Raw genomic sequence first — 25,622 nt, forward strand, 5'->3', positions numbered from 1 at the left:
TCTCCTCACAGCGCACAGACTGTCACAGTCCTCGTGTCACTGGAGCTCCCCCTGGGGACTGGAACTTTCTGGAACCCTCCCTCAGTATTTATAGCTCTCCCGGTCCCCTGTCACTGTAACTCCGCCCCCCATGACCAACGGTTTCTAAAGCCCTAGGCTGTTGTCAAGTCCTTTGCTCACACTCCTCCCTGCCATCTAATGGTCAACCCAAGGTACTGCACGTCCACTACACTTTCCTAGCTGTTTCCCCACTGTAATAACTGACACCTACCTACACTGTGCAAACCTTTCCTTCTTCACTCTGACTAGTCCGTCCGTCCGGTCACCTTCCCTACACTCCTCCTTCCTTTGTCCATTGTCGCCCTCGACAATCGTCATCCCTGCCTTCGTCGTTCTGAAGCTACACCTACATTCTGTTGTCGGACCAGCTGTTGAGCCAAACCCACTATCTGCGGGGGGCCGAACCATACTGGGAGCACTATGCTCTGAGCAGCCTACTGCTACTCACCAGCGCGCACGTCACATGACAACGTCTTTCAAATTGGGCTAGGTACATCCATATTCTCTCTATGGCGTGTACCTTCCCCTACTGTCACCTTCCACTATTCGGTACGCCATGATCGAGGTCTCTTACCTTCCAGATCATTACCAGCGCCCGCCTTCCTCCTTCAGGGGTGTCCGTGGTGTTGGGGACCTGACCTAGGACGGCTGTCTTCCTCACGTCTTCCAACTCATTTTCCTTTCTTTCAATAACATGTCATGGTCGGCGTCCCGGTCTCCCAGACCTCCTCAACTCTTGGATCCCTACCGGATCTCACACTTTCCTTTGGTCCCACAGACCTTCCCTTACCCGGACCTGTTGCATTTTACTTTGGCATATTATACATTAAACAACTTTATAATAGCACAAGTACCCATTTTTATATTTTTTTTTCATTTTCTTTTGCTCATTTTCTTTAAACCAGCATTTAACAAATAAACATCACATGTTTTTTTTCTTCTCCGCCCCTTCCTTGGACATATGCACTCCCTCGCTTCTTGACACCCCGCTCTGCCAGGCTTTATACAACCAACAACTTTAACTTCTTATAATTAACATATACATCAACTGTCACAACGGTGCAACGAAATTTCGAGAGTTCAGCCGTTGAGCGCCCGGGGTATAGGGAGTGTCCGAGGAGTTCTTACTACGGGGTTCACGGTCCTCTGGCTCAGCAACCACAACTACCGCGTAGTAGCCACGGGGGCAGTACTCCTTGTAGTACGACACCCAGTCCCCCTCATGTAGAGCCCGGCCGTGACGAATAGATGCCACATTAATATAGACCTTTTGTCCAGTCTCATCCCGGATAAAACCGTATCCTCTATCAATGTTGGTGTATACCAGCTGTCCACCGGGATCTTTCCACCACCATGCCAGCCTCCCTCTTTGAGTGGAGCAGGTTCCATACCTCCTGCTTCCGAACTTTTTTTTGTTTGATCACCTCCGCGACCCAAACGGATGGTGCCGTGCCAGTCCCAAAGTCTGGTGGGCGGGACTTCGCTGTAAAAGCGCGTGGGGCAGAGGCGGCCGATGAAATCTGCGGCCCAGCAGCCTCTGGGGCCGGGTGGTGGGTGAGGACAGCCGGGTCCTTGAGGGCTGGAGTAACAGGGCCTGTCAAACAGGCCGCAGCCAGTTCTAACGCTGGCAATACCGCGGCCGCAGGGTAGGCCGCATTCAAAACTTCTAACGGAGCCGGAGTAACGGCCGGTTCCAACAAGGCAGCTCTTGGCAAGGGGAGCGCAGCAGCGTCTTCTTCGGCTGAACGCCGCACTGGTAGCTCCGGGCAGGGTAGCTCAGGGACGTGAGCGGGGGCCTCACTCAGTTCCGCATACACCACGGGGCCCATGGTAACTAGGCCTTCCAGTGCGCAGGGGGCCGCGTGCTGCAGCAGAATGGTGGGGGCCGCCTGCAGAGGCATTGATAGGGCCGGGGGTACTCTAACCTTCCCCTGCGCTGCAGCCTCCGTCCCATCATCACGCGGTGGCCCCCGCAGCCTCCGTTCCTTGCTCCACTGTCCGGTTGGCCGTTCCTCCAGACTTGGGGGGCTCCGCTGTGAAGTCCTCTGCTGGTATTGGTGGCGGCTGCTCTCGATGACTCCGCTCAGGCTCCGCTCCCCAGCTCAGTATTCCGCGTCTCACCCGTGGCTCTGAGGGCGACTTCTGGCACAGCCCAATCTCCCGCCTCCATTGCCACTCCAGGCGGCCGATGCCCCCACACCCGAAGCGTCTCATACCGTCCGTTGGGCAGCAATCGAATGGCGCCAGACAGCTACATCCAAGCTTTTCTTCTGTGCCACTCCTCCTGCTGGGTGGGGCATTGGCAGGCCATTCCACCCATCTGCTAGGGTCCAGTACATGGGAGCGTCGGCCTCCGGGCACATACTGCTGTACACGGGGTTACGTTGGAGGGGGTCCCAGTCCATTCAACACGACTGCAAACACCCGGACCTCTCCCCTGCGCTGTAGTAATGCCGCCATCTTGCGCAGCTCCTGATACCGCCCCGGATCTTCTGTCAGCACCACGGAGTCACCACAGCGCTCCCAATTTGTAATCCACAGGTAAGCCAATTGTAATCCACAGGTATTCATTATCCAAGCAGCACAGTCCAAGTCCTTCTCCATCCTTTAAGGCAGGCCTGCTGCAGAAGATGATGTATTAGCGGCGGCGATCCTGCCGACTACGCCAAATGTAGAGGTGTGGGCCAAGCTGGGGGGTGGTCCCTCTTCTTACCGCGCAGAGATAAAAACAGAGACACGATGGAGGCAGATTCTGGGTGCAACAAGTCCAAGTTTATTTCTCACTTGCCGTCCGCCTGACGGCCTCCGAAGCACACCGCACTTCCTTTACCTCATGGCCCTCCGTTTCCAGGGCCGCTTCTTACACACCGCACGTTACACTGGGGGGACGTGTATGCACACACCGTCCCCTCTTCACTTGTCGACGCTCCTGACAGGTCCATCACTGTGGCCGCCTTAGGCCCTTAAACCAACAGCGCTTCCACTGTTCAGTCGTCGTGACAAATACGGTGTCTCACACCCAGTGCCTCGTACCTTCTGCGGTTCTTCCTGTCAGGACCACACCCCTGACGTTCTCTCTCCTCAGTCCCCCTGGTTTAGATTCTCCTCACAGCGTACAGACTGTCGCAGTCCTCCTGTCACTGGAGTTCCCCCTGGGGACTGGAACTTTCTGGAACCCTCCCTCAGAATTTATAGCTCTCCCGGTCCCCTGTCACTGTAACTCCGCCCACCCTTGAGCAACGGTTTCTAAAGCCCTAAGCTGTTGTCAAGTCCTTTGCTCACACTCCTCCCTGCCATCTAATGGTCAACCCAAGGTACTGCACGTCCACTACACTTTCCTAGCTGTTTCCCCACTGTAATAACTGACACCTACCTACACTGTGCCAACCTTTCCTTCTTCACTCTGACTAGTCCGTCCGTCCGTCAGGTCACCTTCCCTACACGCGCATACAACACTCACTCCACATGGTCTATACTAGCGCACGGCCGTGCGATTCTTTTATAACCGCAGCCTTCCAGGACCTTGCTGATGGCTAAATCCGAGCTGCTTGAGGGACCTGGGCATGTGACCTCCGACCACAAATGAGCAGTCGTCTCACAGGCATGCTCAGATGGAGAAAAGCAGGACTTAGTCCCAGGAGCTTGAAAAAGCTCTTTGGACCGAAACGTCGCCACAGGAGGCAGAATAAAATGTAAGACTTTTTTTCACCATTGTCTGAGGCGCTGTCTTTTTTGCTATGGAACTTGCTCCAGGATGGACTCCCTGGTTTTGACATGCGCCTTTACAAATCTGTCTTAAAGACTTTGACGCTTATAGGGTGTGGTTTAACTTTTTGTTTTCTGATATTAGTCCCAGGAGCGTCTGCTCACCACTGATGGATGCTATAGTTGAACCTGGGCGGTGGCAGCAACCTGACACATAGCATTAGCCTGAGCAAGACCCTTGGACCGATGTCTCCGCTGAGCAGGAACCTCTGTGGCTGAAGAAGAATGGGAGACCACAGAGGACATGGCTTGAGATTGCCCCTGTGCAGTGGCGGGAACTCGACGCCTAACATACAGTATCTCACAAAGTGAGTATCTGACAAAAGCCCAATTGGGACATTTTCACTTAGGGGTGTACTCATTTTTGTTGCCAGTGGTTAAGACATTAAAGGCTGTGCGTTGAGTTATTTAGAGGGCACACCAAATTTACATTGTTATGCAAGCTGTCCACTGACTACTTTACATTGTATCAAAGGGTCATATCTTCAGTGTTGTCCCATGAAAAGATAAAAAATGTGAGGGGTGTACTCACTTTTGTGAAATACTATATATATAGTGATTACAGGTGATGGTGTTCATGGGTTAACTACTTTAGTACATGGCTACCACATAGGCTTTGTTCCCAGTCTGTAACCTGTGGCGTGGCTAAGGGTCATATAGTCAATGGGAGATATGTGTCACAGAGATAGCTTGTCTCTGTGATGTAGCCCAGAGTGTTTTCTTTAGTGCACCTAAGCACTAAAGGACGTCACCGTACCTCTATATGTGTTTCAGGACCTGCTGTGATGTCACTGTCACGTGACTAGTCAGGTGATGGGTTCCTGGGTGTGGTTATACCTATATAGTGTGGGCTACTGCTTAACATAGGGCTGTATGTGGGGAGGGGGAAGCCTTCTGTGTGTGTTGAGGCTCCAGGACCGAGCCTGAAGTACTGTACACTTGTACTTTGTTTTGCCTGAGCTAAAGGCTATTTCTTTTGTTCTGTTCTGTTTTATGGGTTTGTGAAGCATTAAACCCCATGAAATTTAAAAGGAACATGCCTCCTGATTGCCACCCATTGCACCTGAGCGACTACAATCCCTACAAACCATAGACACAAATAAACCCTTTTAACATGTTCCTCTCATTGGCAGATCGTAACATTCTGAAGAATTTCAACTACTGGATTTTCCTGGTTGAAATAACACCTAAAATCTCATTATTTTCCAGCCATTTGCAGTTTTATTTATGGGTTACCTGCCTGCTATGAGCCTTTTATATTGCTGCTCTACACGAACAGGAGGAAACAATGACTGAATAAGCGTTTAAATAATTTAGACAAAGGTTTATGACATGAGTTCACACACAAGTGACAAAGCTAAAGAGGAAGTGAATGTACTGTACACATACTAAGTGCAACCACAGCTTTCCACAATCATATCGGGAATGTCTGACTTGACAATGGTGTTGTTGATATCAAAGTAAAGAAAAGAGAGAGGCCTTCGTTTTGTGGGAACACAACACAGACTCAGGTTAGAATATGCGTTGTTTGCTTTGATTAGGCTCAGGATAGCCGTATGACTGGATGCTGAAATCCCTGGTGACCTGGCCAGGTGAACTGGACATCTTCCTTCACAGAGATTCATAAAATAACCTTTTGGGCTAATTATCCATTCATTCCAGCCAATATCTTTAAAAGCGATGTAAAATTTCTTCAGACAACATATTTGCATGTCACCAGTGCACTCTGTGATATGTCTCCGAATTCGTGCATCCTCCTGTTTGTTGTGAACTTTTAATGCCAGAAATGGAAGATGGACATGGCTAATATTATCCATTTTCAGCGGCTTGTGACAGTCCAGGCACATCAGTTCTATGTACATATTTTCTGTTCCCTCGTTTAGGGCTTTTCCAGAGAACATCGGTAAAGGAATCATATACCAGCCATCGCTTACAGCTGTAGCCTGGGCTGTGCCTTCTATTGAATAGTCATTAGGCATAAATTTACCAGTCACTGATAGAGTTATCTTGCTACGGGATGTGGTTTTGAGGTACAACCACAGACATGCCTGATGGATCTCCTCTCGCTTTTCTTTGTCGGTAGATAGATGAAAGTGAAGAACACTTCTCGCGTCATTTGAGTTTTCTGCGCACAAAATAATGGGCAAACAGAGATAAGGCAATGTTAATGAAGGACATGATGCACATTTGCACTGCACATTTGTTCCCTTTCTTTTTGCAGATATACAAAACATCTACAAGTGCTTCTCACTAAATTAGAATATCATAAAAAAGTTTAAATTTTTCAATACAAAAAGTAAAACTCATATTATATAGAGTCACTCATTACAAAGAGAGATCTATTTCAAATGTTTATTTGTGTTAATGGTGATGATTATGGCTTACAGCCAATGAAAATCCAAAAGTAATTATCTCAGTAAATAAGAATAATTAACAAACAACATCTACAAAAGATTCCTAAGCATTTAAAAAGGTCCCTTAGTCTGTTTCAGTAGGCTCCACAATCATGGGGAACACTGCTGACTTGACAGATGTCCAGAAGCCACTCATTGACACACTCCACAAGGAGTGTAAGCCACAAAAGGTCATTGCTAAAGAAGCTGGCTGTTCACAGAGTGCTGTATCCAAGCATATTAATGGAAAGTTGAGTGAAAGAAAAAGTGTGGTAGAATAAGGCGCACAAGCAACCAGGATAACCGCAGCCTTGAAAGGATTGCTAAGAAAATGCCATTCAAAAATTTGGAGGAGATTCAAAAGGAATGGACTGCTGCTGGTGTCATTGCTTCATGAGCCACCACACACAGATTGTATTCAGGACATGGTCTACAAATGTCGCATTCCTTGTGTCAAGCTACTCATGAAAAATAGACAACGCTAGAAGCATCTTACCTGGGCCAAGGAGAAAAAGAACTGGACTGTTGCTCAGTGGTCCAAGGTGTTGTTTTCAGATGAAAGTAAATTTTGCATTTCATTTGGAAATCAAGGACCCAGAGTCTGGAGGAAGAGTGGAGAGACAGACAATACAAGCTGCTTGAGGTCTAGTGTGAAGTTTCCACAACCAGTGATGGTTTGGGGAGCCATGTCATCTGCTGGTGTAGGTCCACTGTGTTTTATCAAGACCAAAATCAGCGCAGCTGTCTACCAGGAAATTTTAGAGCACTTCATGCTTCCCTCTGCCGACAAGCTTTTTGGAGATGGAAATTTCATTCTCCAGCAGGACTTGGAACCTGTCCACATTGTCAAAAGTACCAATACTTGGTTTAAAAACAACAGTATCACTGTGCTTGATTGGCCAGCAAACTCGCCTTCAAGAGGAAGATGAGAGAACCAGACCGAACAATGTAGACGAGCTGAAGGCTGCTATCAAAGCAACCTGGGCTTCCATAACACCTCAGCAGCGCCACAGGCCGATCCCCTCCATGCCACTCTGCATTGATGCAGTAATTGCTGCAAAAGGAGCCACAACCAAGTATTGAATGCATTTACTGAATATACATTTCAGTAGGCCAACATTTCGGATTTTAAAATAATTTTTCAAGCTGGTCTTATAAAGTATTCTAATTTACTGAGATAATGACTTTTGGGTTTTCATTGGCTGTAAGCTATAATCATCAACAGAAATAAACACTTGAAATACATTACTCTGTTTGTAATTATGTTATATATTCTATGAGTTTCACTTTTTGTAATGAAGAACTTTAATAAATTAACTTTTTGATGATATTCTAATTTAGTGAGAAGCAGTTGTATATTCCAACTTTAGTAAAGTTTCCTTTGCATACTGACATTTACTAAACTTGAATTTATTAATGTACAGTACATATCACTTTTTCTGTACTTATCTGACTATAAGGCTAAGTTCACATACAGCCTTTTTGCTCTGTCTTTTTCTGCAGTTAAAACCTGATCTCTTGGTAGTAAAAATGTTGCATTCAAATTGTCAGTTTTTTATGCAACTTTTTTTTTTGTTTCGGATTACATGTGTGCTTTGTCCACAATACATATTTAATAAAGTTCATTTTATTTCAGTTTAGTGCCATATATCTGTGAATTCATGATACCATCAAAGAAACGTAGCTCCCTGACACCAGTAGCGCTGCTGGTGTTGAGAGCTACAGTTCATTGATAGTATCATGAAATCACAGCTGTACTGCTCCAAAATGGAGATGCTCCCATCATTCTGTGTCCTCAGTAGGCATGCACTTTTCCAACATGACAATGACCCAAAACAAAACACACATCTGTTGCATTTCTGAACAAGAAAAAAGCTAAATCCATTCAAGTAGAGATCACATCCAGCATCCAGGCCCTAAAAGAGGTATGGAATGGAAAAAGATGCTTCAGTATGCCTCCATCTTGTTCATTCCATGTCTAAAAGACTTGATGATGTCCTTAAAAATCATGGAGGTCATACAAAATACGGGATGTAGTAGTTTTTTATTCTGGGTTTATTCAATTTTGCTGAGTAAAATTTAAGCAAAACTGAAGTTTTATACTTTCCCAGTGGCGTCTTAACCTTTTACTAGCACCGATTTGGTCCATCTTGTGACCGCAACTTCTCGCTGGCAGGAAGGCAAAAGTTAAATCACAAGTTCTCAATGCAAGTTTATAAGAGTCATAACAAGTCTCTCATAGACTTGTATTGAAAAGGGACTTCCGGGTCCCTCCAGCAAACACTGGATCGATCTGGCAAGTCACAAACTGCTGGAGACTCACAGGAGCGGCCGTGATAGAAGGTGAAGACAGCGGCAGGTAAGTACGAGAGCAGGGTCAAGGACTTTAGATTAAAAGCACCAATCCAGTGGTAAAATAAAAAAAAAAAACTGAAGTGATGCTTTAACCTTATTTTCATGTTATTGGTTAAAAGCGTGTTATATAAAACTCAATCTTGTCAAAATTTCAGAAAATGTTTTTATTTAGTGAGACATTGATTAAAATCTTACTTTTCAAAAAGGGTGTTGTACTCATTAATTTTTAGCCCTGTATAGATATGCATAGAAGCTGAACATGCAAAACAGTGTATTTTATATATACAGCTCTGGCAAAAATTAAGACACCACTGAAAAATTTTCAGTTTGTCTGATTTTTCTCTTTATAGGTATATTTTTGAGTAAAATGTAAATTGCTCTTTTATTCTATAAACTACTGACAACATGTTTTCGAATTTCCGAACACTAAATTTTGTACTTATTTTCAGAAAATGAGAAATGGTCAAAATAACAAAAAATGCAGTGCTTGTAGACCTCAAATAATGCTAAGAAAACAAGTTAATAATCATTTAGAAACAACAATACTAATATTTTAATTCAGGAAGCGTTCAGAAGTCAATATTTTGTGGAATAACCATGATTTTTAAACACAGCTTTCATGCATCTTGGCATGCTTTCCACCAGTCTTTCACACTGCTTTTGGGTGACCTTATGCCACTCCTGGTACAAAACTGTAAGCAGTTCCTCTTTGTTTGATGGCTTGTGACTATCCATCTTCCTCTTGATTACATTCCAGAGGTTTTCAATGGAGTTCAGGTCTGGAGATTGGGCTGGCCATGACAGGGATTTGATGTGGTGGTCCTACATCCACACATTGATTGACCTAGTTGTGTGACATGGCGCATTGTCCTGCTGGAAAACAAGTCCTCAGAGTTGGGGAACATTGCCTGAGCAGAAGGAATCAACTGTTTTTCCAGGATAACATTGTATGCGGCTTGATTCATACGTCCTTTGCAAAGATTAACCTGCCCAATTCCAGCCTTGCTGAAGCATCCCCAGAACATCACTGATCCTCTGTAAAGGGGGTTTAGTAAAAATGTTCATTATTTATTACTCTTTGCTAACTGGTACTGCTACATGTTTACATGTATTGCCACACGTATGAAATAGTACTGCTACCCCTTCTGAGTATTACCATTGCTTTTTCTTTACGTTTTATTGCATTTTTGCTTTTATTTGCACATAGTTGTGATAATGTTTACTGCATTTCATGGTTTGTCATTTACAGTATAGGGAAAGCGAAGTGCTATTTTTTGGAAACTAGAGGGGGGCACTCTAGTGTATAGAACTCGTAGTAGGATAAGGTTAAGTGTAGGAGGGGCTGCCGGGAGTCAAGGTTAGAGTAGAAGTGAAGTTAGTTCAGACGGGGCCAGGGTGACCAAAGTGTCCACATGGACTATACACCCAGAACGGCTCGGCAGCCACGCAATGTTAAGCAGCGACAGCCCACTTTATCCATGGCCACTGGACATCAACACAGTGGGCCAGTACAGTAGAGAGAAGATGTCGCGACTCATAGCCTGGACGGACTCCTTTAGGGTAGGAGTCGGTTGGAGTGAGGAACAGAAGGTTGCTGAAGCTTTGCAGGGGGCAGTACAGACGGGTCGGATGCTTTTCCAGAGGCAACTAAACCAGGTGGCGGATGATTTCAAGTCTGGGGTGAAACAGGCAGAAGGAATTGTCATTATGGCGAGGTTAGGCCAGGGAGAAGTTGGGAAGCAGTCTAAGACGGTCCGGTCCAGACGTGTGCCGTATATAAGCGTCAACAAAGTAGGGAGAGCTGAGGAAGCAAGTAAAGATGAATGTGTATCCTATGATGTGCCAACTGTGGATATATTGTGTGAAGTTATCAGTAAAGAAACCGTTCAAATTACTATGGACTGTGTCTCAATTACTGGGAGTTGCCTCGGAGAAGGGCCTTTGCCTCTTGAGAAGTACCCAAGGGGACCTGAACCTGGAGATGCAGGTACGCTGAACAGTGGATTGCAATGTTATGTGAGGGAAGGCAGGGACACTGATGATTTAGTGTCTCTGGCCATGACATCTGGTGTAGTCTGCAGGAAACGACTACCTCGCAATGCAGAGAATCCGCGGACAGAATAGTTGATGATGATGATGTGCGTGCGACTGCTGTGCCCCTGGAAAATGACCCGGAAAAGGAACAAGTGGTCGCTGGATCTGGAGAAGAATTTGTGGACATGGATGAAACACTGGAATTGCCTACTAAAGATTTTCTGACAACACCGGACGTGACTACCGAGTTGGACTTGACTTATTTGATGAGAAAGTCTGACACCATTACTGTGACCAAGATAGCGGCTGTGGAATTGGCGGGAGATGGCGAAGAAGTTGACAACAAGAACCGCGTCCTTTGTGGGCGTTGCCGTCGTCCCCTGGTGTCAAAACCTGCCTGTCAGTATGCCCCTGGTGGGTGTGGATGAAGAGGAGAAAACCCCGCCCTCTTCCATTGACTAATGACAGATGGGTGGAGTTGTCGGAGGTGGACTCCCCCAGAAATGGGTGGGACCCAGAAGAAAATCCCGGAAGAAGCTGGCGGCGCCATTTTGTGAACTTGAGCAGGCCACGATGCAGCACTCCTGCACCCGTAGCTGCCAGGGTGTGGGCCGCCTTGAGGGGAGGTGGTGGTAGGAAAGAGCAGAAGCCCAGCCTGGCAATACAAGCGAGGAATCAGCGGAGGTCCCCACCAGTCTGCCTGCGGAGTTGCCTCGGCCGCAGAGTTAGCAGCCAACGGAGCTACCATCTAGTCAGGAGCTGGAATTTTCACGTGTGGAGCCAATGGTGCAGCGTTTAGCCAAGGAGCAGGTGATCCAGAGCACTTGCTGTTCATTCAACGGAGAACGGAACTGGCGTCTGCCCTGGAGGAACCGGGGGTGGAAATGAAGATCAAGCGGGCACTCCACACGTCCATCAAGCGCGTGGGCGTCCCCACAGAGAGGGCCAGCGTTCCAGAGAAGATCATGACCATCACGTCCTCATCTGAGTGGATGAGTGTGCCCTCGTCCCTGATCCCTGAGTGAAGGTCCTTCCCGCAGAGCCCTGTCCCAGAGGCCGTCATCCGCCCCCACAGAGAAGTCCACCTCTCAACCCCAGCTGTCGGAAGTTCGGCCCACTTCTCACTCCGCAATGGCAATGGAAGCAAACTATTCGCACCCAGCAACAGAGGGTCCCTTTCCCACTCCCAGGCAGGCTGCCTGGGTGGAAGGGGTCATAAAAGGTATAAAGCAATGAGAGAGAGTTCTGGACGGAGCTGTGGCGGCTTGGAGGGGGCACTATGGTAGTGCGACGAACCTGGGGATGGCTGGTCGACACTGAGCGAGGTTATAGCTTTATCAGGGAAGAAGGGACTGATGCCAAAGTCTGTGTGAATGTGGCATCTGTCAAATTTGGCCGGTTGCTGAAGAAGGTGGATCGGGTCTCCTTTTTTAAAGAGGACTGTGCCCATGGGTACTTCGCGGTAGCAGTCACTCACTATGACGAAGATGACATGGGGCTCTTCCTAGAATCGGTGCAGGCCCAAATGTCAGTTGGCACCCGGGAGACCGCCAGCACTACCACTTGTGCTGCTGTGCAGCAGTCTGCATCCTCTGTGGCTGCAGAGGTGATCTCGGAAGTGAAAGGAGCGATACACGATATGTGCCGTTGAACATTGCTGTTGTACATAAGTCTGTTTGCTTAATAAAAGTTGTACATGTTGCACCCCAGGTTTGATTTGAGACTGTTACGTGTCCCCACAGGGTAGGAAGCCCTGTCATGCTCTGCAGATTCAAGAGCCACACGGCCGTTGCGGCCCATTAACAACACAGGAGCGAAGCGTTATTTTCTTTTGGTTTTCACAAATTTATTTATCTCGGCCTGGAGGACTGTGAGCTAGGCATTATATCTGGAACCCATGGACTCTTATTGTTTTTTTGTTGTGCCTGTTGCCCCCATTCTGTTGGAAAAGCGGAAACTGTCTTCTCGGTTGGAGACTACCAGAAGAGAGACTATACTTCCCTCAAGGAAAGGGGGAGCTTACTCCCAGGACTGCTGTCCCATGTGTAGGACACAAACTGCGGTGCGTACCGGAAGTGACTACCTCATATAATCTCCCTGCGTGGAGTATGTGTTGTAAATATTAAAGTTTTGAAAAGTGTTTGGTCAGGGACAACCAAATTTAAGGAAAAAGGGAGTGTAAAGGGTGTTAAGTAAAAATGTTCATTGTTGTATTTATTACTCTTTGTTAACTGGTACTGCTACATGTTTTCATGCATTACCGCACGTATGAAATGGTACTGCTACCCCTTCTGGGTATCATCATTGTTTTGTCTTTACGTTTTATTGTATTATTGCTTTTATTTACACATAGTTGTGATAATATTTACTGCATTTCATGGTTTATCATTTACAGTATAGGGAAAGCGTAGTGCTCTTTTTTGAACACTAGAGGGGGGCACTCTAGTGTATAGAACTCGTAGTACGATAGGGTTAAGTGTAGGAGGGGCTGCCGAGAATTGAGTTTAGAGTCGAAAGGAAGTTAGTTCAGATGGGGCCAGAGTATCCAAGGTGCTCACATGGGCTATAGGCCCAGGACAGCTCGGCAGCCCCACAACGTTAAACAGCGACACATTATCCACGGCCACTGGAGATCAATACAGTGGGCCAGTACAGTAGAGAAAGGGGGTTTAGCAAAAATGTTCATTGTTGTATTTATTACTCTTTGCTAACTGATACTGCTACATGTTTACATGTATTGCCACACGTATGAAATGGTACTGCTACCCCTTCTGGGTATTACCATTGTTTTTTCTTTACGTTTTATTGCATTATTGCTTTTATTTGCACATAGTTGTGATATTATTTACTGCATTTCATGGTTTGTCATTTACAGAATAGGGAAAGCGAAGTGCTCTTTTTTGGACACTAGAGGGGGGCACTCTAGTGTACAGAAATCGTAGTAGGATAGGGTTAAGTGTAGGAGGGGCTGCCGGGAGTCAAGGTTAGAGTAGAAGTGAAGTTAGTTCAGACAGGGCCAGGGTGACCGAAGTGTCCACATGGACTATACACCCAGAATGGCTCAGCAGCCACGCAATGTTAAGCAGCGTCAGCCCACATTATCCACGGGCACTGGACATCAATACAGTGGGCTAGTACAGTAGAGAGATGTGGCGACTCATAGCCTGGGTGGACTCCTTTAGGGTGGGAGTCGGTCGGAGTGAGGAACAGAAGGTTGCTGAAGCTTCACAGGGAGCGGTACAGACGGGTCAGATGCTTTTCCAGAGGTAACCAAACCGGGTGGCGGATGATTTCAACTCTGGGGTGCAACAGGCAGAAGGAATTGTCATCATGGCGAGGTTAGGCCAGGAAGAAGCTGGGAAGCAGTCTAAGACGGTCAGGACGTGTGCCGTATAGAAGCATCAGCAAAGTAGGGAGAGCTGAAGAAGTAAGTAAAGATGAATTTGTATCCTATGATGTGCCAACTGTGGATATATTGTGTGAAGTAAAACCGTTCAAGTTACTATGGACCGTGTCTCAATTACTTGGAGTTGCCTCGGACAAAGGCCTTCATCGCTTGGGAAGTACCCAGGGGCACCCGAAGCTGGAGACGCAGGTACACTGAACAGTGGATTGCAATTTTCTGTGAAGGAAGGCTGAGACACTGATGCTTTAGTGTCTCTGGCCACAACTATAGTCTTGACTGGCCTTTATACCTCCACCAAATTTCACAGTGTGTGCAAGACACTGTGGCTTGTACGCCTCTCCAGGTCTCCGTCTAACCATTAGACGACCAGGTGTTGGGCAAAGCTGAAAATTATACTCATCAGAGAAGATTACCTTACTCCAGTCGTCTATGGTCCAATCCTTATGGTCTTTGGCAAACTTCAGCCTGGCTCTCCTTTGCTTCTAATTGATGAAAGGCTTTTTTCTACCTTTACATGATTTGAGCCCTGCTGCTAGCAGCCTGTTACAAACTGTTCTTGCCATACACTTCACCCCAGCTGCCATTTGATATCCCTTTTGTAGGTCACTTGATGTCATCCTGTGGTTGCTGAGTGACATTCAAATAAGATGACAGTCCCGGTCAGTGAAGAGTCTTTTCGCCCTCTGCTGGTCTGAAGCTTTGTTGTCCCCAATGTTTGCTGCTTGACCTTGTTGTAATGGACTACCAACTTAGAAATCTTAAGGATTGGAGGCAACATGACACTCACTGTATCCCTCTGCTAGTAAAGCCAGAATTGAGCCCTTCTTTTCCTCACTCATGACTTTGTATTTCAACTCCTTTGGCATGGTTAAAAGTTCTTTTTTCATTCCTATTACTTTTGGGTTATTACTAGCACTTGTTTTGCCATCCAGCTTGTCCTATTGCAAGAGGATTGTGAATACCACAGCAGGGTATTTTATCCTTTCCTTCGTTAAATAAGATTTGGTTTAGGTGATCTCCTAATCAGAAGCACATTAAGTAGAATGAGGTGTACTCTGCTTGGAATTCAACTGACACTGGAATGGAATGGCTGTCAGACATATAGAGAAGCTGATTTTTATAAAACTGTGCAGTGGTCTCTTAATTTTTGCCAGAGCTGAATATATAACATGTATTTGGCCAATTCCAGCTCAGTGATTTCTCGCCCTTTTCGGCCAAACTGCAGTGTGTAGGGCGTGTATCCAATTGTGCTGTGCACCCAGTTATTGTACACCCATACTAATTCAGCCACATACTCAGGCTAGCGAACTTTCCTGTTTTCCTCCTACGTCCTCAACATCTGAATCAGTGTCCGATTGAAACGCTCGCAGGCTCCATTTCCGTTGTGGATGGTAGGGCGTTGTCCTGGATTGCTCGATCTGATACAGGCGATATAGTTCTTCCATCACTCATCCTTCAAAACAGGCGCCTTGATCAGAATGAATTCTCTTCGGACAACCGTACACTCGGATGAAGTCTCTGCAAAAGGTCTGTGCCGCCGACTCAGCAGTCTGATCCCGGGTCGGAGTCACCACAGCAAATTTGGTAAAATGATCGGTCATCACCAGACAATGTTCATATCCCAGGTGAGCTAGACCCACGGTCATTCATTAACACCTCCAGGGGAGCAGAAGTCACGATGGGTAGGGGCCCTCTGTTCCGGAGTCTTAGCTAGTTCACAATTCCTGCATAGCTGACAGGCTTCATCTACTGCATTCTTCAGCCGAAGATGGCAGACCAGCTTCTGCAGCCACTGGAATGTCTTCTCCAGGCCAAAGTGGACCCCTCTCTCATGAGCTTCTGTGGCTACCTCGCTGAGTAACTTTTCTGGGAGCACCACTTGCCAGGTGACTCCCATCTCCCCTGATAACTGCACTTTCTGATACAGCAAGCCATCTTCCAATTGGAGCCTCTCCCACTGCCATAGGATTTGCAGGGTTCCTGGGGACAGTGTGTCTTTCTCTCTTTGGCAGGGAAGTTGTTTCAAAGCCACCCACTGCCTCAACTGAGCGAGTCCCCATCTTCCTGCTGCAGCCATACCCAGTCATCACGTAGATGTCCCAGTGTATGTTTTCGGGACTTCTCCCTGATCTGTCCCTGCGTTGCCGCCAGCATCCTGGCGTAATTCTGAAATCCAGGAATGTCTTTGGCCTCCAGCACTTCATCCCGGTTGTGTCCAGGTTGTTCGAACGTTATTCTGGATAAAGCATCGGCATGTGTATTCTCAGCCCCTCTTCGATACACAATCTTGTATCGGTACTTGGCCATACGAACCACCCATCTCTGCTCCAGGGCTCCCAGTTTCTCATTTTCCAGGTTGGCGAGAGGATTATTAACAGTGCGTACCAAGACTTCAGACCCAGACAGGTACTCAGCGAATTTCTCATTCATGGCCCACACCAATGCCACTGTCATGATCCCAGTGCAGGTTTTTGAGCTGCACGTCAGGGGTTAATGTCTGGAGCTCAGTGCAGGTTTTGACCTGCACACCTGGGGTTAATGATTGTGGCCTCTTTCTGGTTCTGGGAGAGCTTCTTAAACCCCTGGGAAGCTCCAATCCCTGCCAGTTATACTTTTGCCTTTGGCCGAGTGTGCTGACCTCTGTGTGCCTGTTCCTGTTCGTTGTTATAGCTTGTTTATATGGTTCTGACCCGGTTCTGTTTCCCGTTGTGAGTTTGCCTGTTGATTCTGTACTACGCTATCCTCTCTGACTCATTGCCTGTGATCTGACTACTCTCTGCTCGCCCCTCTTGTACCTTGCAGCTATCTCTGTGTATGACTCATTGGCTACGTCCTGACTATCCTCCCAGTCTATGCCCCTTGGTATCTTTGTCTCGCAGTTACCCTGCTAGGAGTTCTCTTGCAGCTCCTAGCTCTCTGGAGTTTAGGCCACGCCCCTAGCAGTCACGTTATTCAGGTCCTGCGGCTCTGAAGTACGCATCTACTCGGCTGCTGCCTGCTCCACAGGTATCTTTGAGCACAGTTTGCTTTACTCAGGACACACGCACTGGCTCAGTGAGCAAGTTCATTGCGGTGCTCCTGACAGCCACTAGTTCCAGCTTGAAAGAACTGTAATTGTCTGGGTTTCGTTCAGAGTCGTGGAGGGACCGACTCGCATAAGCAATCACTCGCTCTTTTATGTCCTGCATTTGTGACAACACAGCTCCTAGTCCACACAGGCTTCCATCATTGTGAAGGATGAAGGGTTGAGAGAAGTCTGCATAGGCCAACACAGGAGCTTCAGTCAGGGCCATTTTTAGGGCTCAAAAAGCTTCTTCCTGGCTATCTCCTCACTGGATGGTCTGATTCTTTGCGCCGGACAGCACCCCTTTCAACAACAGCAGCGGGTTAGCAATACGAGTGAAGTTTTCCCGAACCATCGATAGCACCCGGTAAATCCCAGAAAGACACGGACATCTTTCACGGTTTTCGGGGTGGGTCAGTCCAGTACTGCTGCAATCTTCTCACGCGATGGTCTCACTCCTTCAGCGAATACAACATATCCCAGATATTCAATCTTCTTGCGGAAGAGATGACACTTCCAGGGTTTCACGTTCGTGCTTCTGTAGTTGGCTCAGCAGTTGCTCCAGCTGTTGAAGGTGCTCCTCAAAGGTGGCTGCATAATCTATGTTGTCAACCAAATAGATGAGAATAGCCTCAATGTTCAGATCTCCCAAACATCTCTCCATCAATCGTTGAAAGGTCCTGGGTGCAATGGTAAGGCCGAAAGGAATCCCAAGGGCAGTATGAATACTGTCTTCACTCGGTCATGCTCAGACATGGGGACTTGCCAATATCCACTGGCCATATCCAACGACAAGAAGTACTTCGCTTTTCCCAGGGCAGACAGCGATTCTTTGATTCTAGGTAGTGGGTATGAGTCTCGCACAGTGCAGGCATTCAGTTTCCAGTAGTCTACAAGTGCAGGGTCCCGTCCTTCTTCCGTACTAAAACAATGGGTCCAAGGACTTTGGCTCTCTTGGATGACCCCATTCTGCAGCATGTGCACCAACATCTCTTTCACTTCCTGGTACATTTGTGGTGGGATATGCCAATATCGCTCCTGAATTGGTGCGATGTTTCCCGTTGGAATCTCGTGGGTGATAGCTGTGGTACACCCAAAATCATTGTCATGATGAGCAAAAACGTAGTGATATTGTTCGAGTACTGCCTCCACTTATTGCACCTGTTGGGGTGAGAGTTCTGTTAGCTCAGCCCACATCTGCTCCAGGATTCGGCATCCTTCTTTTAGATGATTGAATGGCTGTTCGGAGGACACCGTTGCGGCCACTGTCCAGGGGTTCCCCTGTTTCACCGCCAACTGAATGGCCTCTGCTAGTATCAGCTCTTTCAACATTCTCATTACCTGTGGCACCTCACTCTTGGGTGAGAACATGAGATCATCTTCTCCCTGGTTGACACATCGCACCGGTACATGACCATCAGGGAACAGTGGCTAATGTCCATGCAACGAGGAGCCCTGGAGGTAGCTGATCCATAAAAGTTGGCTCGATCTGCACTTCTACTCCTTCAAAAGAGGTACAGGCTCAGATGGGCAGAGTGAGCACAGTCTCACCTAATGGTAAGACAAGGCTGACGGCGGCCGGAATGATCACCTTAACCCAACGTTTTTCCTTCACTTGATGCCTCTTGGGCTTGGGCCACCCATAGCAACTGTTGGAACACTTTTCTCTGAGGAGTGTGAAGGTTCCATCGATTCAGAAACACATCGGCTGACTCGCTGACCAGGATGTTCCCGATTTCTTTCAACACATTCATTCCTAAGTCTCGGGCATGGTGGTTACTTGGGAGCCAGTATCAACTAAACAGCGGACGGCCCAACCATCTATTTCGGCCCAAACGAGAGGACTCAGGGAAACCAAACTTTTGTGACTTCTTTCTCTCCTTCCTGACTGTTCAGGCTCCGGGTGGCATCCCCCAGCCTCGGAGCCCATTAATTTAACAGATGACAGTGGAGGAATCTTCCCCGGCGCACATCCTCCAGCTTAATGTCCAGTGTCTCCACAAGTGAAACAGATTGGTGGCCTTTCTACGTGAAGCGGTCTCATTTACTGATGGGGTTCGGGACTAGTTCTGCCTCCGGAGGAGCCCAAGAGTACCGAAGGCTTCTTCGTTAAGTCGGACCATTCCTCTCGCATGTCCTGGATTTCCTTCCGGAGTTCCCTCACCCAACTTGGTTCAGTTGTCAGCGAAACGGATACCTCTCCGCTCCAGACCTTCCCCGTCGGGACTGTCACCCTCTGATCCAGCTCACGTGCACGTGCTTCCACCCCAACTTCCAGAAAGGACATACGCAGCTTAACCTGCAAACGCTCTCGCAAGGCCTGTTTAAGCAGCGCATCTCTAAAGCCTGCCACTAGCTGGTCTTTCAGAACGATATCAGGGGGTCCTACACCTACGTCATCCCGCTTAGCGATCGCAGCCTGGATTTCCTGCAGCGCATTCATGTATTGTGTCACAGATGCCCCCTCCCTTTGGACACAGCTAAACAAGCACATGTGCAATTCTCCAACTTCTGTGGGGTCCCTGTGCATCTCTTCTAGGATTTGTAGCACCTTGGTAAAAGCATCTCGCTCATGCGGGGGCCGGAACATGACTGAACACCTCGCCTCTCCATCTAGGGCCATCATGGCAATTTATGCCTGCATCTCAGGGGTCATGGGGTGCATTCTCAACATACCCTTGACCCGCTCAGTCCAGTCCCATAGTAAAATACTGCTCCCTGTGAACTTTGGGAAGTTGCTCAACATTGCCTCCAGCAGTATACTGGCCCTTGGGGCACCCACAGCCGCTTGGTGTCATTTCAATGCCCATGGACTGCATCCTGCCGCAGTTCGTTTAAGTTAACTTATCCTGTCAGTCGTTTCTCAGGAGGTGGGTGTTGCTGAATGGACAATTGCGCCAACAAAGGCTGGTGTGGTGCTGATCTGATGAGATCCTGTGGGAAACAATGATCCATCTTCTGGTGGCAGCGGTTGGTCTCCGGTACCTTCCGCTGAGCCCCTAGTCCATTAATTGGTGTAGTTGTAGCCGAGATTAGGCAGGCCGCAGCACTATCCGGGTCCAACGTAGCCCGGCAAATGTATATAGGCAAGTCTGGGACCACCGTCTGTCCCACACTCTGTTAGGTGTTGCATGCACTGTACTCTCGGTCTCGTAGCATATGTCACCTTGCTTTCTTGTCACCACCGGACACACTGTACGTTTCTCTCTTCTGTCCGGAGGCCGGCTTGCGCGATAGTGATACTCCAAGGACGACACACTCTTCTCCCCCCACCTCGTGCTGTCTGTTCCCGCCAAACCTGACTGCTTCCGTGCATGCTGCTGCTGCTGTTGCCGCTTAGCCGCACCCCCTACTTCAGGGTGCAAAGGTTTGTTTGGTCTCTTATGCTTTCCCTCGGACAACAGAGGAGGCAGTCCCGACAGTTCTGGACCAAGCAAAGAATAGGTACCCGCGGCCCGGTCTTCCTCCTTACAGTTCTACAATTTTGTCCCTGTTGTTCTTAGACAGCTCTTTGATCTTGGCCAAGGTAGAGAGATTGGAAAGTGATTGATTAATGTGTGGACAGATATCTTTTATATAGGCAACAATTTCAAACAGGTGCAATTAATACATGTAATGAGTGCAGAGTAGGAGGGCTTCTAAAAGGAAAACTAACAGGCCTGTGAGAGCCAGAATTCTTGATGGTTGGTAGGCGATCAAATACTTATTTCATGCAATAAAATGCAATTTAATTATTTAAATGCATGGAATATCAGTGAGCATTGTGCAAATAAACTTGAATGTAACTCTGCAAATATATGAGACATCTGTAGAAGGCAAAGTCTTTGTAAATTTCGCAAAACAGGGTTTGTATCATTACAGACTAGAAAATGTCTGTCAGTGGAAAACTGGTCAAGTTTATTTTATCTTCTCATATGCCACTGACATGTAAGATTAAAGCTAAAAGGTAGGTGATCAAATATGGCACTTTATACAACATCATCTTAGCAGTCACTGACCCCTGCTTACAGTCCTCAATCTTTTACATGGCTTATGTATTTGACAGTAGATAAAAAATAGAGTTGCCAACAAAATGAATCTAAGTCTATAAGTCTTACTCTGCTGATTAAAAAATATCAATGTTACATTCTGGGGCTGTACACACAATACAATGTATAGTAAAGTTATTGCATTTCCTACAGGAAATTCTCCATAAAAACAGAATGAACCTTAAATTATTGTGCTACCCACCAGTTGCCAGAAGGAGCAAGTATATGCTCAGGTCTCCCTTGGTTCTCTCTTGGCCACAAGGTCTTGGCCAGAAGGAGCTGAAAGAACATTCTGAGACCTACTGGCCTAGGGCTTAACGACAACGGAGCAGTAAATATTCTGGACATAAGTCCACCATTCTGGTGATTAATGACCCTAACAGAGGGATTTATACCCATCAAACAATTAGCGCTCATCTTGTGATTAAGTGATAATTTTTGAGACTAGTATAAATGTCAATGCTATACAGAAACATATGATGTTCTACAGATAAATGCTATATCTTTATACACATAATATACATTGCATACTGCACCTATTTCAGCAAAGCTGATGACTTCATAGGTTTGACCTATATCCATTTCCTTGTCTCCTTTACTATTCTTTGTTGGCATGTCTTGTGATTGGTCCTCATCCAACTCAATGTTCAGTCGTAGCAGAGCCTGTGCCAGATTATCCCGAGACACCGCCTGTGAAATGTTTGGCCGCTGGTGCAAGTGAAGTTTGCTCAAAATGTTCTGCTTGGCCACTTCCAGAAGTATTGCTTTCTCAGCTTCAGCCTCCATAGGTTGGTTGAAAATGCTGCAAGATGAGCAGGAAAAATTTGCCAGTGATGCCTGCATAATAACCAGCAATAGAGGTAAAGCAACAAGGACTGTCATGATGTTATCTGCGGAGAAGGACACAGCAGTTCAACAAACATAAAACAATGATCAACTAAAAGCACAGTCCTATCTCTGTTATTGCAGAAAAAGGAATCTAGGAAGAATGCCAAACACAAGTGGAGAGCCTGCCTACTGTTACATATGTATGTATATGTATATATATATATATATATATATATATATACACACACACACACATACCGGATACATTTATATATATATATACAGTATATATATAAATTTATATATATATATATATATATAATATATATCTATATATATAGATATATCTATATATATATAACAGATATATTGGTCAAGCAACCTTTACACCCTGATATCATGTAAATACATAAACACTGTATATATAGATAGATAAATATTGTATTTAAGTGATATAAACATGTTAAAATTGCTTAACGAGTGATTATTTTACAATATAAACAGGAGATAAGCAAGCTAAAAAAAAGCACAAGAAACATAATCTTCTGCTCCACAGTTCATAATACAGAGATAGTGATCACTAAGGAAAAACCTGGTTACAAGGATTCTTTGCTTGAAGATCTGCAGCTGGTGATAGCTTCGCTCTTCCTTCTGTTCTGACTGGCGTCCTTTGAAATTGGGAGGAAACTAAACCCAAAAGTGCAAAGTTTTCTATAATTTTAGCTTTGTGTTTTTTTTTACCAAACAAGAAATAAACCAAAGCTGTATGCGTACAGCAAATATACACAATGGGTGACCTCAGGAGAGCCAGCAGAGCAGTTAACTCTTTCTGAAATATCTCATGTCATTTCTGGTCAATATATATTCTAGTTGAACTTTATAAGAAAAACAAATAACAATAAATATATTGTGAGACAGTGAAGAGAATTATGTGTCCCTTAGAATGTTCTTAGAAGCATATTGACAGCAGTGGTTGCAATGCAAAATCAAAGTAAGTGTGGATTTGGTCAAGCTATTTGACCACATTAGATTTAGGAAAACTTGACATGAGTTTTTATTTTTTGAGAGACCTATAGGATTGGTAGTGGGATGGGTCTCTCCCTCCATTCCAAGTTTTGGGAGTGGCTCATGTCCACGGTTCCCATTTTAAGCTTCAGTTTAGCTTTGGGTGTGTCAGAGTGTTGATTGAAAGCATCTGAGCAAAGAGCTCTGTTCAGGACAGGTCTGTGTAAAGATTTAACACAGGCCAGAGAAGGCAACGCAATTGACGCAACCTCGAGTGATATGGTGGTGAAGTCGCCCATGACAGTAGGTTTACTGCGGACGGTATTGGATGACATGGCTGCAATAAGGAGGATAACACTTGCCTTTATTTTGTAAGTGTTAAAAATAAAGACTTTCAAGTTGGCCTAACCTGGGTCATTGCCTTTTTACCCCACTGTGTGAACACAGCTGCAATACATAAGGTGGAGAATGCGGGCAGTGTGAGGTGAGGCATACCCCCAAAAAAGCTGCATGTCCATAATTATGCCTGAGGCGCTACAGCTCAGGCCTACCAATAAAATAGAGGAGCTACTGAAGCAGTTGGTTCTTACCCAGCAGCAGCAGCTGCAGTTTCAGCAGCAACAGCAGGAACAGTTGTAATTGCAGCTGTAACACCAGGAGCAGCACTAGCAGCAACAGCTGTGCAAGTAGCAGCAGACAAACAACCTAATTCTGTAACAGATTGTGGCCCTGCGAGAGGCACTCCCACGGCTGACCCTGGTTCGTAATGAGGTCCAGGACAAAGGCTGGCCAGCATTGACGAAGTTGAGTCTGGAGGACAATGTGAAAGCGAGCATGCCAACTGCCAAGTGTGCTGAAGCAGTGACCCCTTTCCTGATGGGAGATGCTCAGTAAGCCTACTTTGACCTCAGTTTGGAGGACACCCAGGACTATGGGAAGATGAAAAGTGAGATCCCTGCCCGCCTGGGGGTCAATACATATGTATGGGCAAGTGGAGACATGGGGGTCAGTAGGTGCCCTTGTCCACTAGCCAAAACCACATGGACCAGTAATCTTCTGTCACGACACTGCTGTAGGGTGACATGGGAACAGGGGCTCCTTCCCTGTCCCTAACACTAGGGGGTACCCTAGCTCACACTACTCCCTGAGATACTGCCCTTGCCTTATCTCCTGAGTTAGCCCTCCATCTGTTCTCTTCCTCCACCCAGGGAAGAGGGGCGCTACTGTGCACCGTAGAACACCAGCCCGACAAACAAGGCAACATGAAAAAGGGTTAACAGACTACTCCAAGCATACAAAATATTCACTCACATATAACAGAGGAATGCATCAGGGTATGAAGTTAGGGGAATAAACCAAAATAAAGATTTTGGTTTATTCCCCTAAATAGGAATCATCACGCATACAAACCAAGCAACAATCATTAATAACTTTTCCAACTCTCCTTCTCAAAAGAACTCCTCTCCCTCCGTTAGCCATGGCCAATTAACCCCTATTCTGTCAGAAGGAATAAACACATTTAAAATGAAGAAGTGCTTCTTCTCAGCACTGGAGTAGGAGCAATCAGACGCTGAGGTCCTCTGGCTCCACAGTGTTGCAGTAACCCCGTGACAGTACCCCCTCTTCTATGAGGGACCTCCGGAACCCCAAGACCAGGCCTATCAAGGGGAGTCATGAGAAAATCCCAGACCAGTCTGGCCACATGAACATCAGATGCTGGTAGCCACATACTCTCCTCAGGACCGAACCCCCTCCAATGTACCAGATACTGAAGCGACCGACGAACAAGACAAGAATCCAAGAACTTCGAAATCTGAAACTCCAAATTTCCATCGACAATGACAGGAGATGGTGGTAGAGGTGATGGTACTGAAGATGCAACGTATTTTGTGAGGCCAGAACGATGAAATACATTGTGGATCCTAAAGGTAAGGCAGTAAAGCAAGGTGAAATGCAACAGGATTGACGATGGCTGCAATCTCATAAGGACTGATAAACCTGGGGCCCAGTTTCCAAGATGGAAAATTCAGCTTAATTTTCCTAGAGGACAGCCACACGAAGTCACGAACAAACATACAGGTGCAGACCCACCAAGCGTCTCCGATCAGCCACACTCTTATATTTGGATCCAATCTTCCTCAATTTATTCGTAACCCCCAGTCATATGGTAGAAATAGAAGATGAAAACCGTTCTTCCTCCAGTAATCCAGAAGGGCGATTACCAGTAAATGAACTAAACTGAGGATGGAACCCATATGCCCCGAAAAGCGGGGACTTAACTGGTCGATTCCTGACAACTGTTATTTACAGTGAATTGAGCTAATGGTAAATAGGTAACCCAGTCCTCCTGATTTTCAGTGTAACGAATGGAAGCGGAGGCAGAGATGGTGAAGTTCACATTCGTTTTTTATTTTTAAAGTGGAACCTCGGGACCACGGTCCGGGGGGGCTCCGAAGGGGGTGTAACTAGTGAGCCCCGGGTACCCGTAGTAAAGTCCCTCAGACAGGACCAGAATGGAGTACCCGGGGGACACAGGTGCTACCTCCAGTTAGACCCTGGACACATGGCAGCTGTCCCAGCAGGACCAAAAGACAACAGAAATAGCAGCAGAGTCCATAGTGAGACGGGTCCTGGATCCAGGTAGATGGTAGATAGCTGGCTCCAGTAATCTTGACACAGCCATC

The 25,622-nt window shown here is 46.5% G+C and overlaps 1 protein-coding gene across 2 annotated transcripts; it reads right to left on the reverse strand.

Moving 5' to 3' along the window:
* Positions 1 to 5,023: 5,023 nt before the first annotated feature.
* LOC141091394 (inhibin beta C chain-like) lies at positions 5,024 to 22,663 on the reverse strand. 2 transcript variants are annotated; one of them, XM_073576948.1, is made up of 3 exons: positions 22,526 to 22,663; positions 21,642 to 21,995; positions 5,024 to 5,950 (listed from the first exon to the last, which is right to left on the reverse strand). In XM_073576948.1, exons 2-3 carry the CDS (start codon positions 21,985 to 21,987, stop codon positions 5,214 to 5,216), a joined length of 1,083 nt encoding a protein of 360 aa, XP_073433049.1. In that variant the 5' UTR covers positions 21,988 to 21,995; positions 22,526 to 22,663; the 3' UTR covers positions 5,024 to 5,213. The 2 variants fall into 2 exon arrangements, with proteins under 2 accessions (XP_073433049.1, XP_073433050.1); XM_073576949.1 differs by having other exon boundaries at positions 22,534 to 22,644.
* Between the last annotated feature and the right edge of the window lie 2,959 nt (positions 22,664 to 25,622).

This window comes from Dendrobates tinctorius, unplaced genomic scaffold (genome assembly GCF_039654945.1).
Source record: "Dendrobates tinctorius isolate UK_male_01 unplaced genomic scaffold, ASM3965494v1 ptg000051l, whole genome shotgun sequence".
Lineage (NCBI taxonomy): Eukaryota > Metazoa > Chordata > Amphibia > Anura > Dendrobatidae > Dendrobates > Dendrobates tinctorius.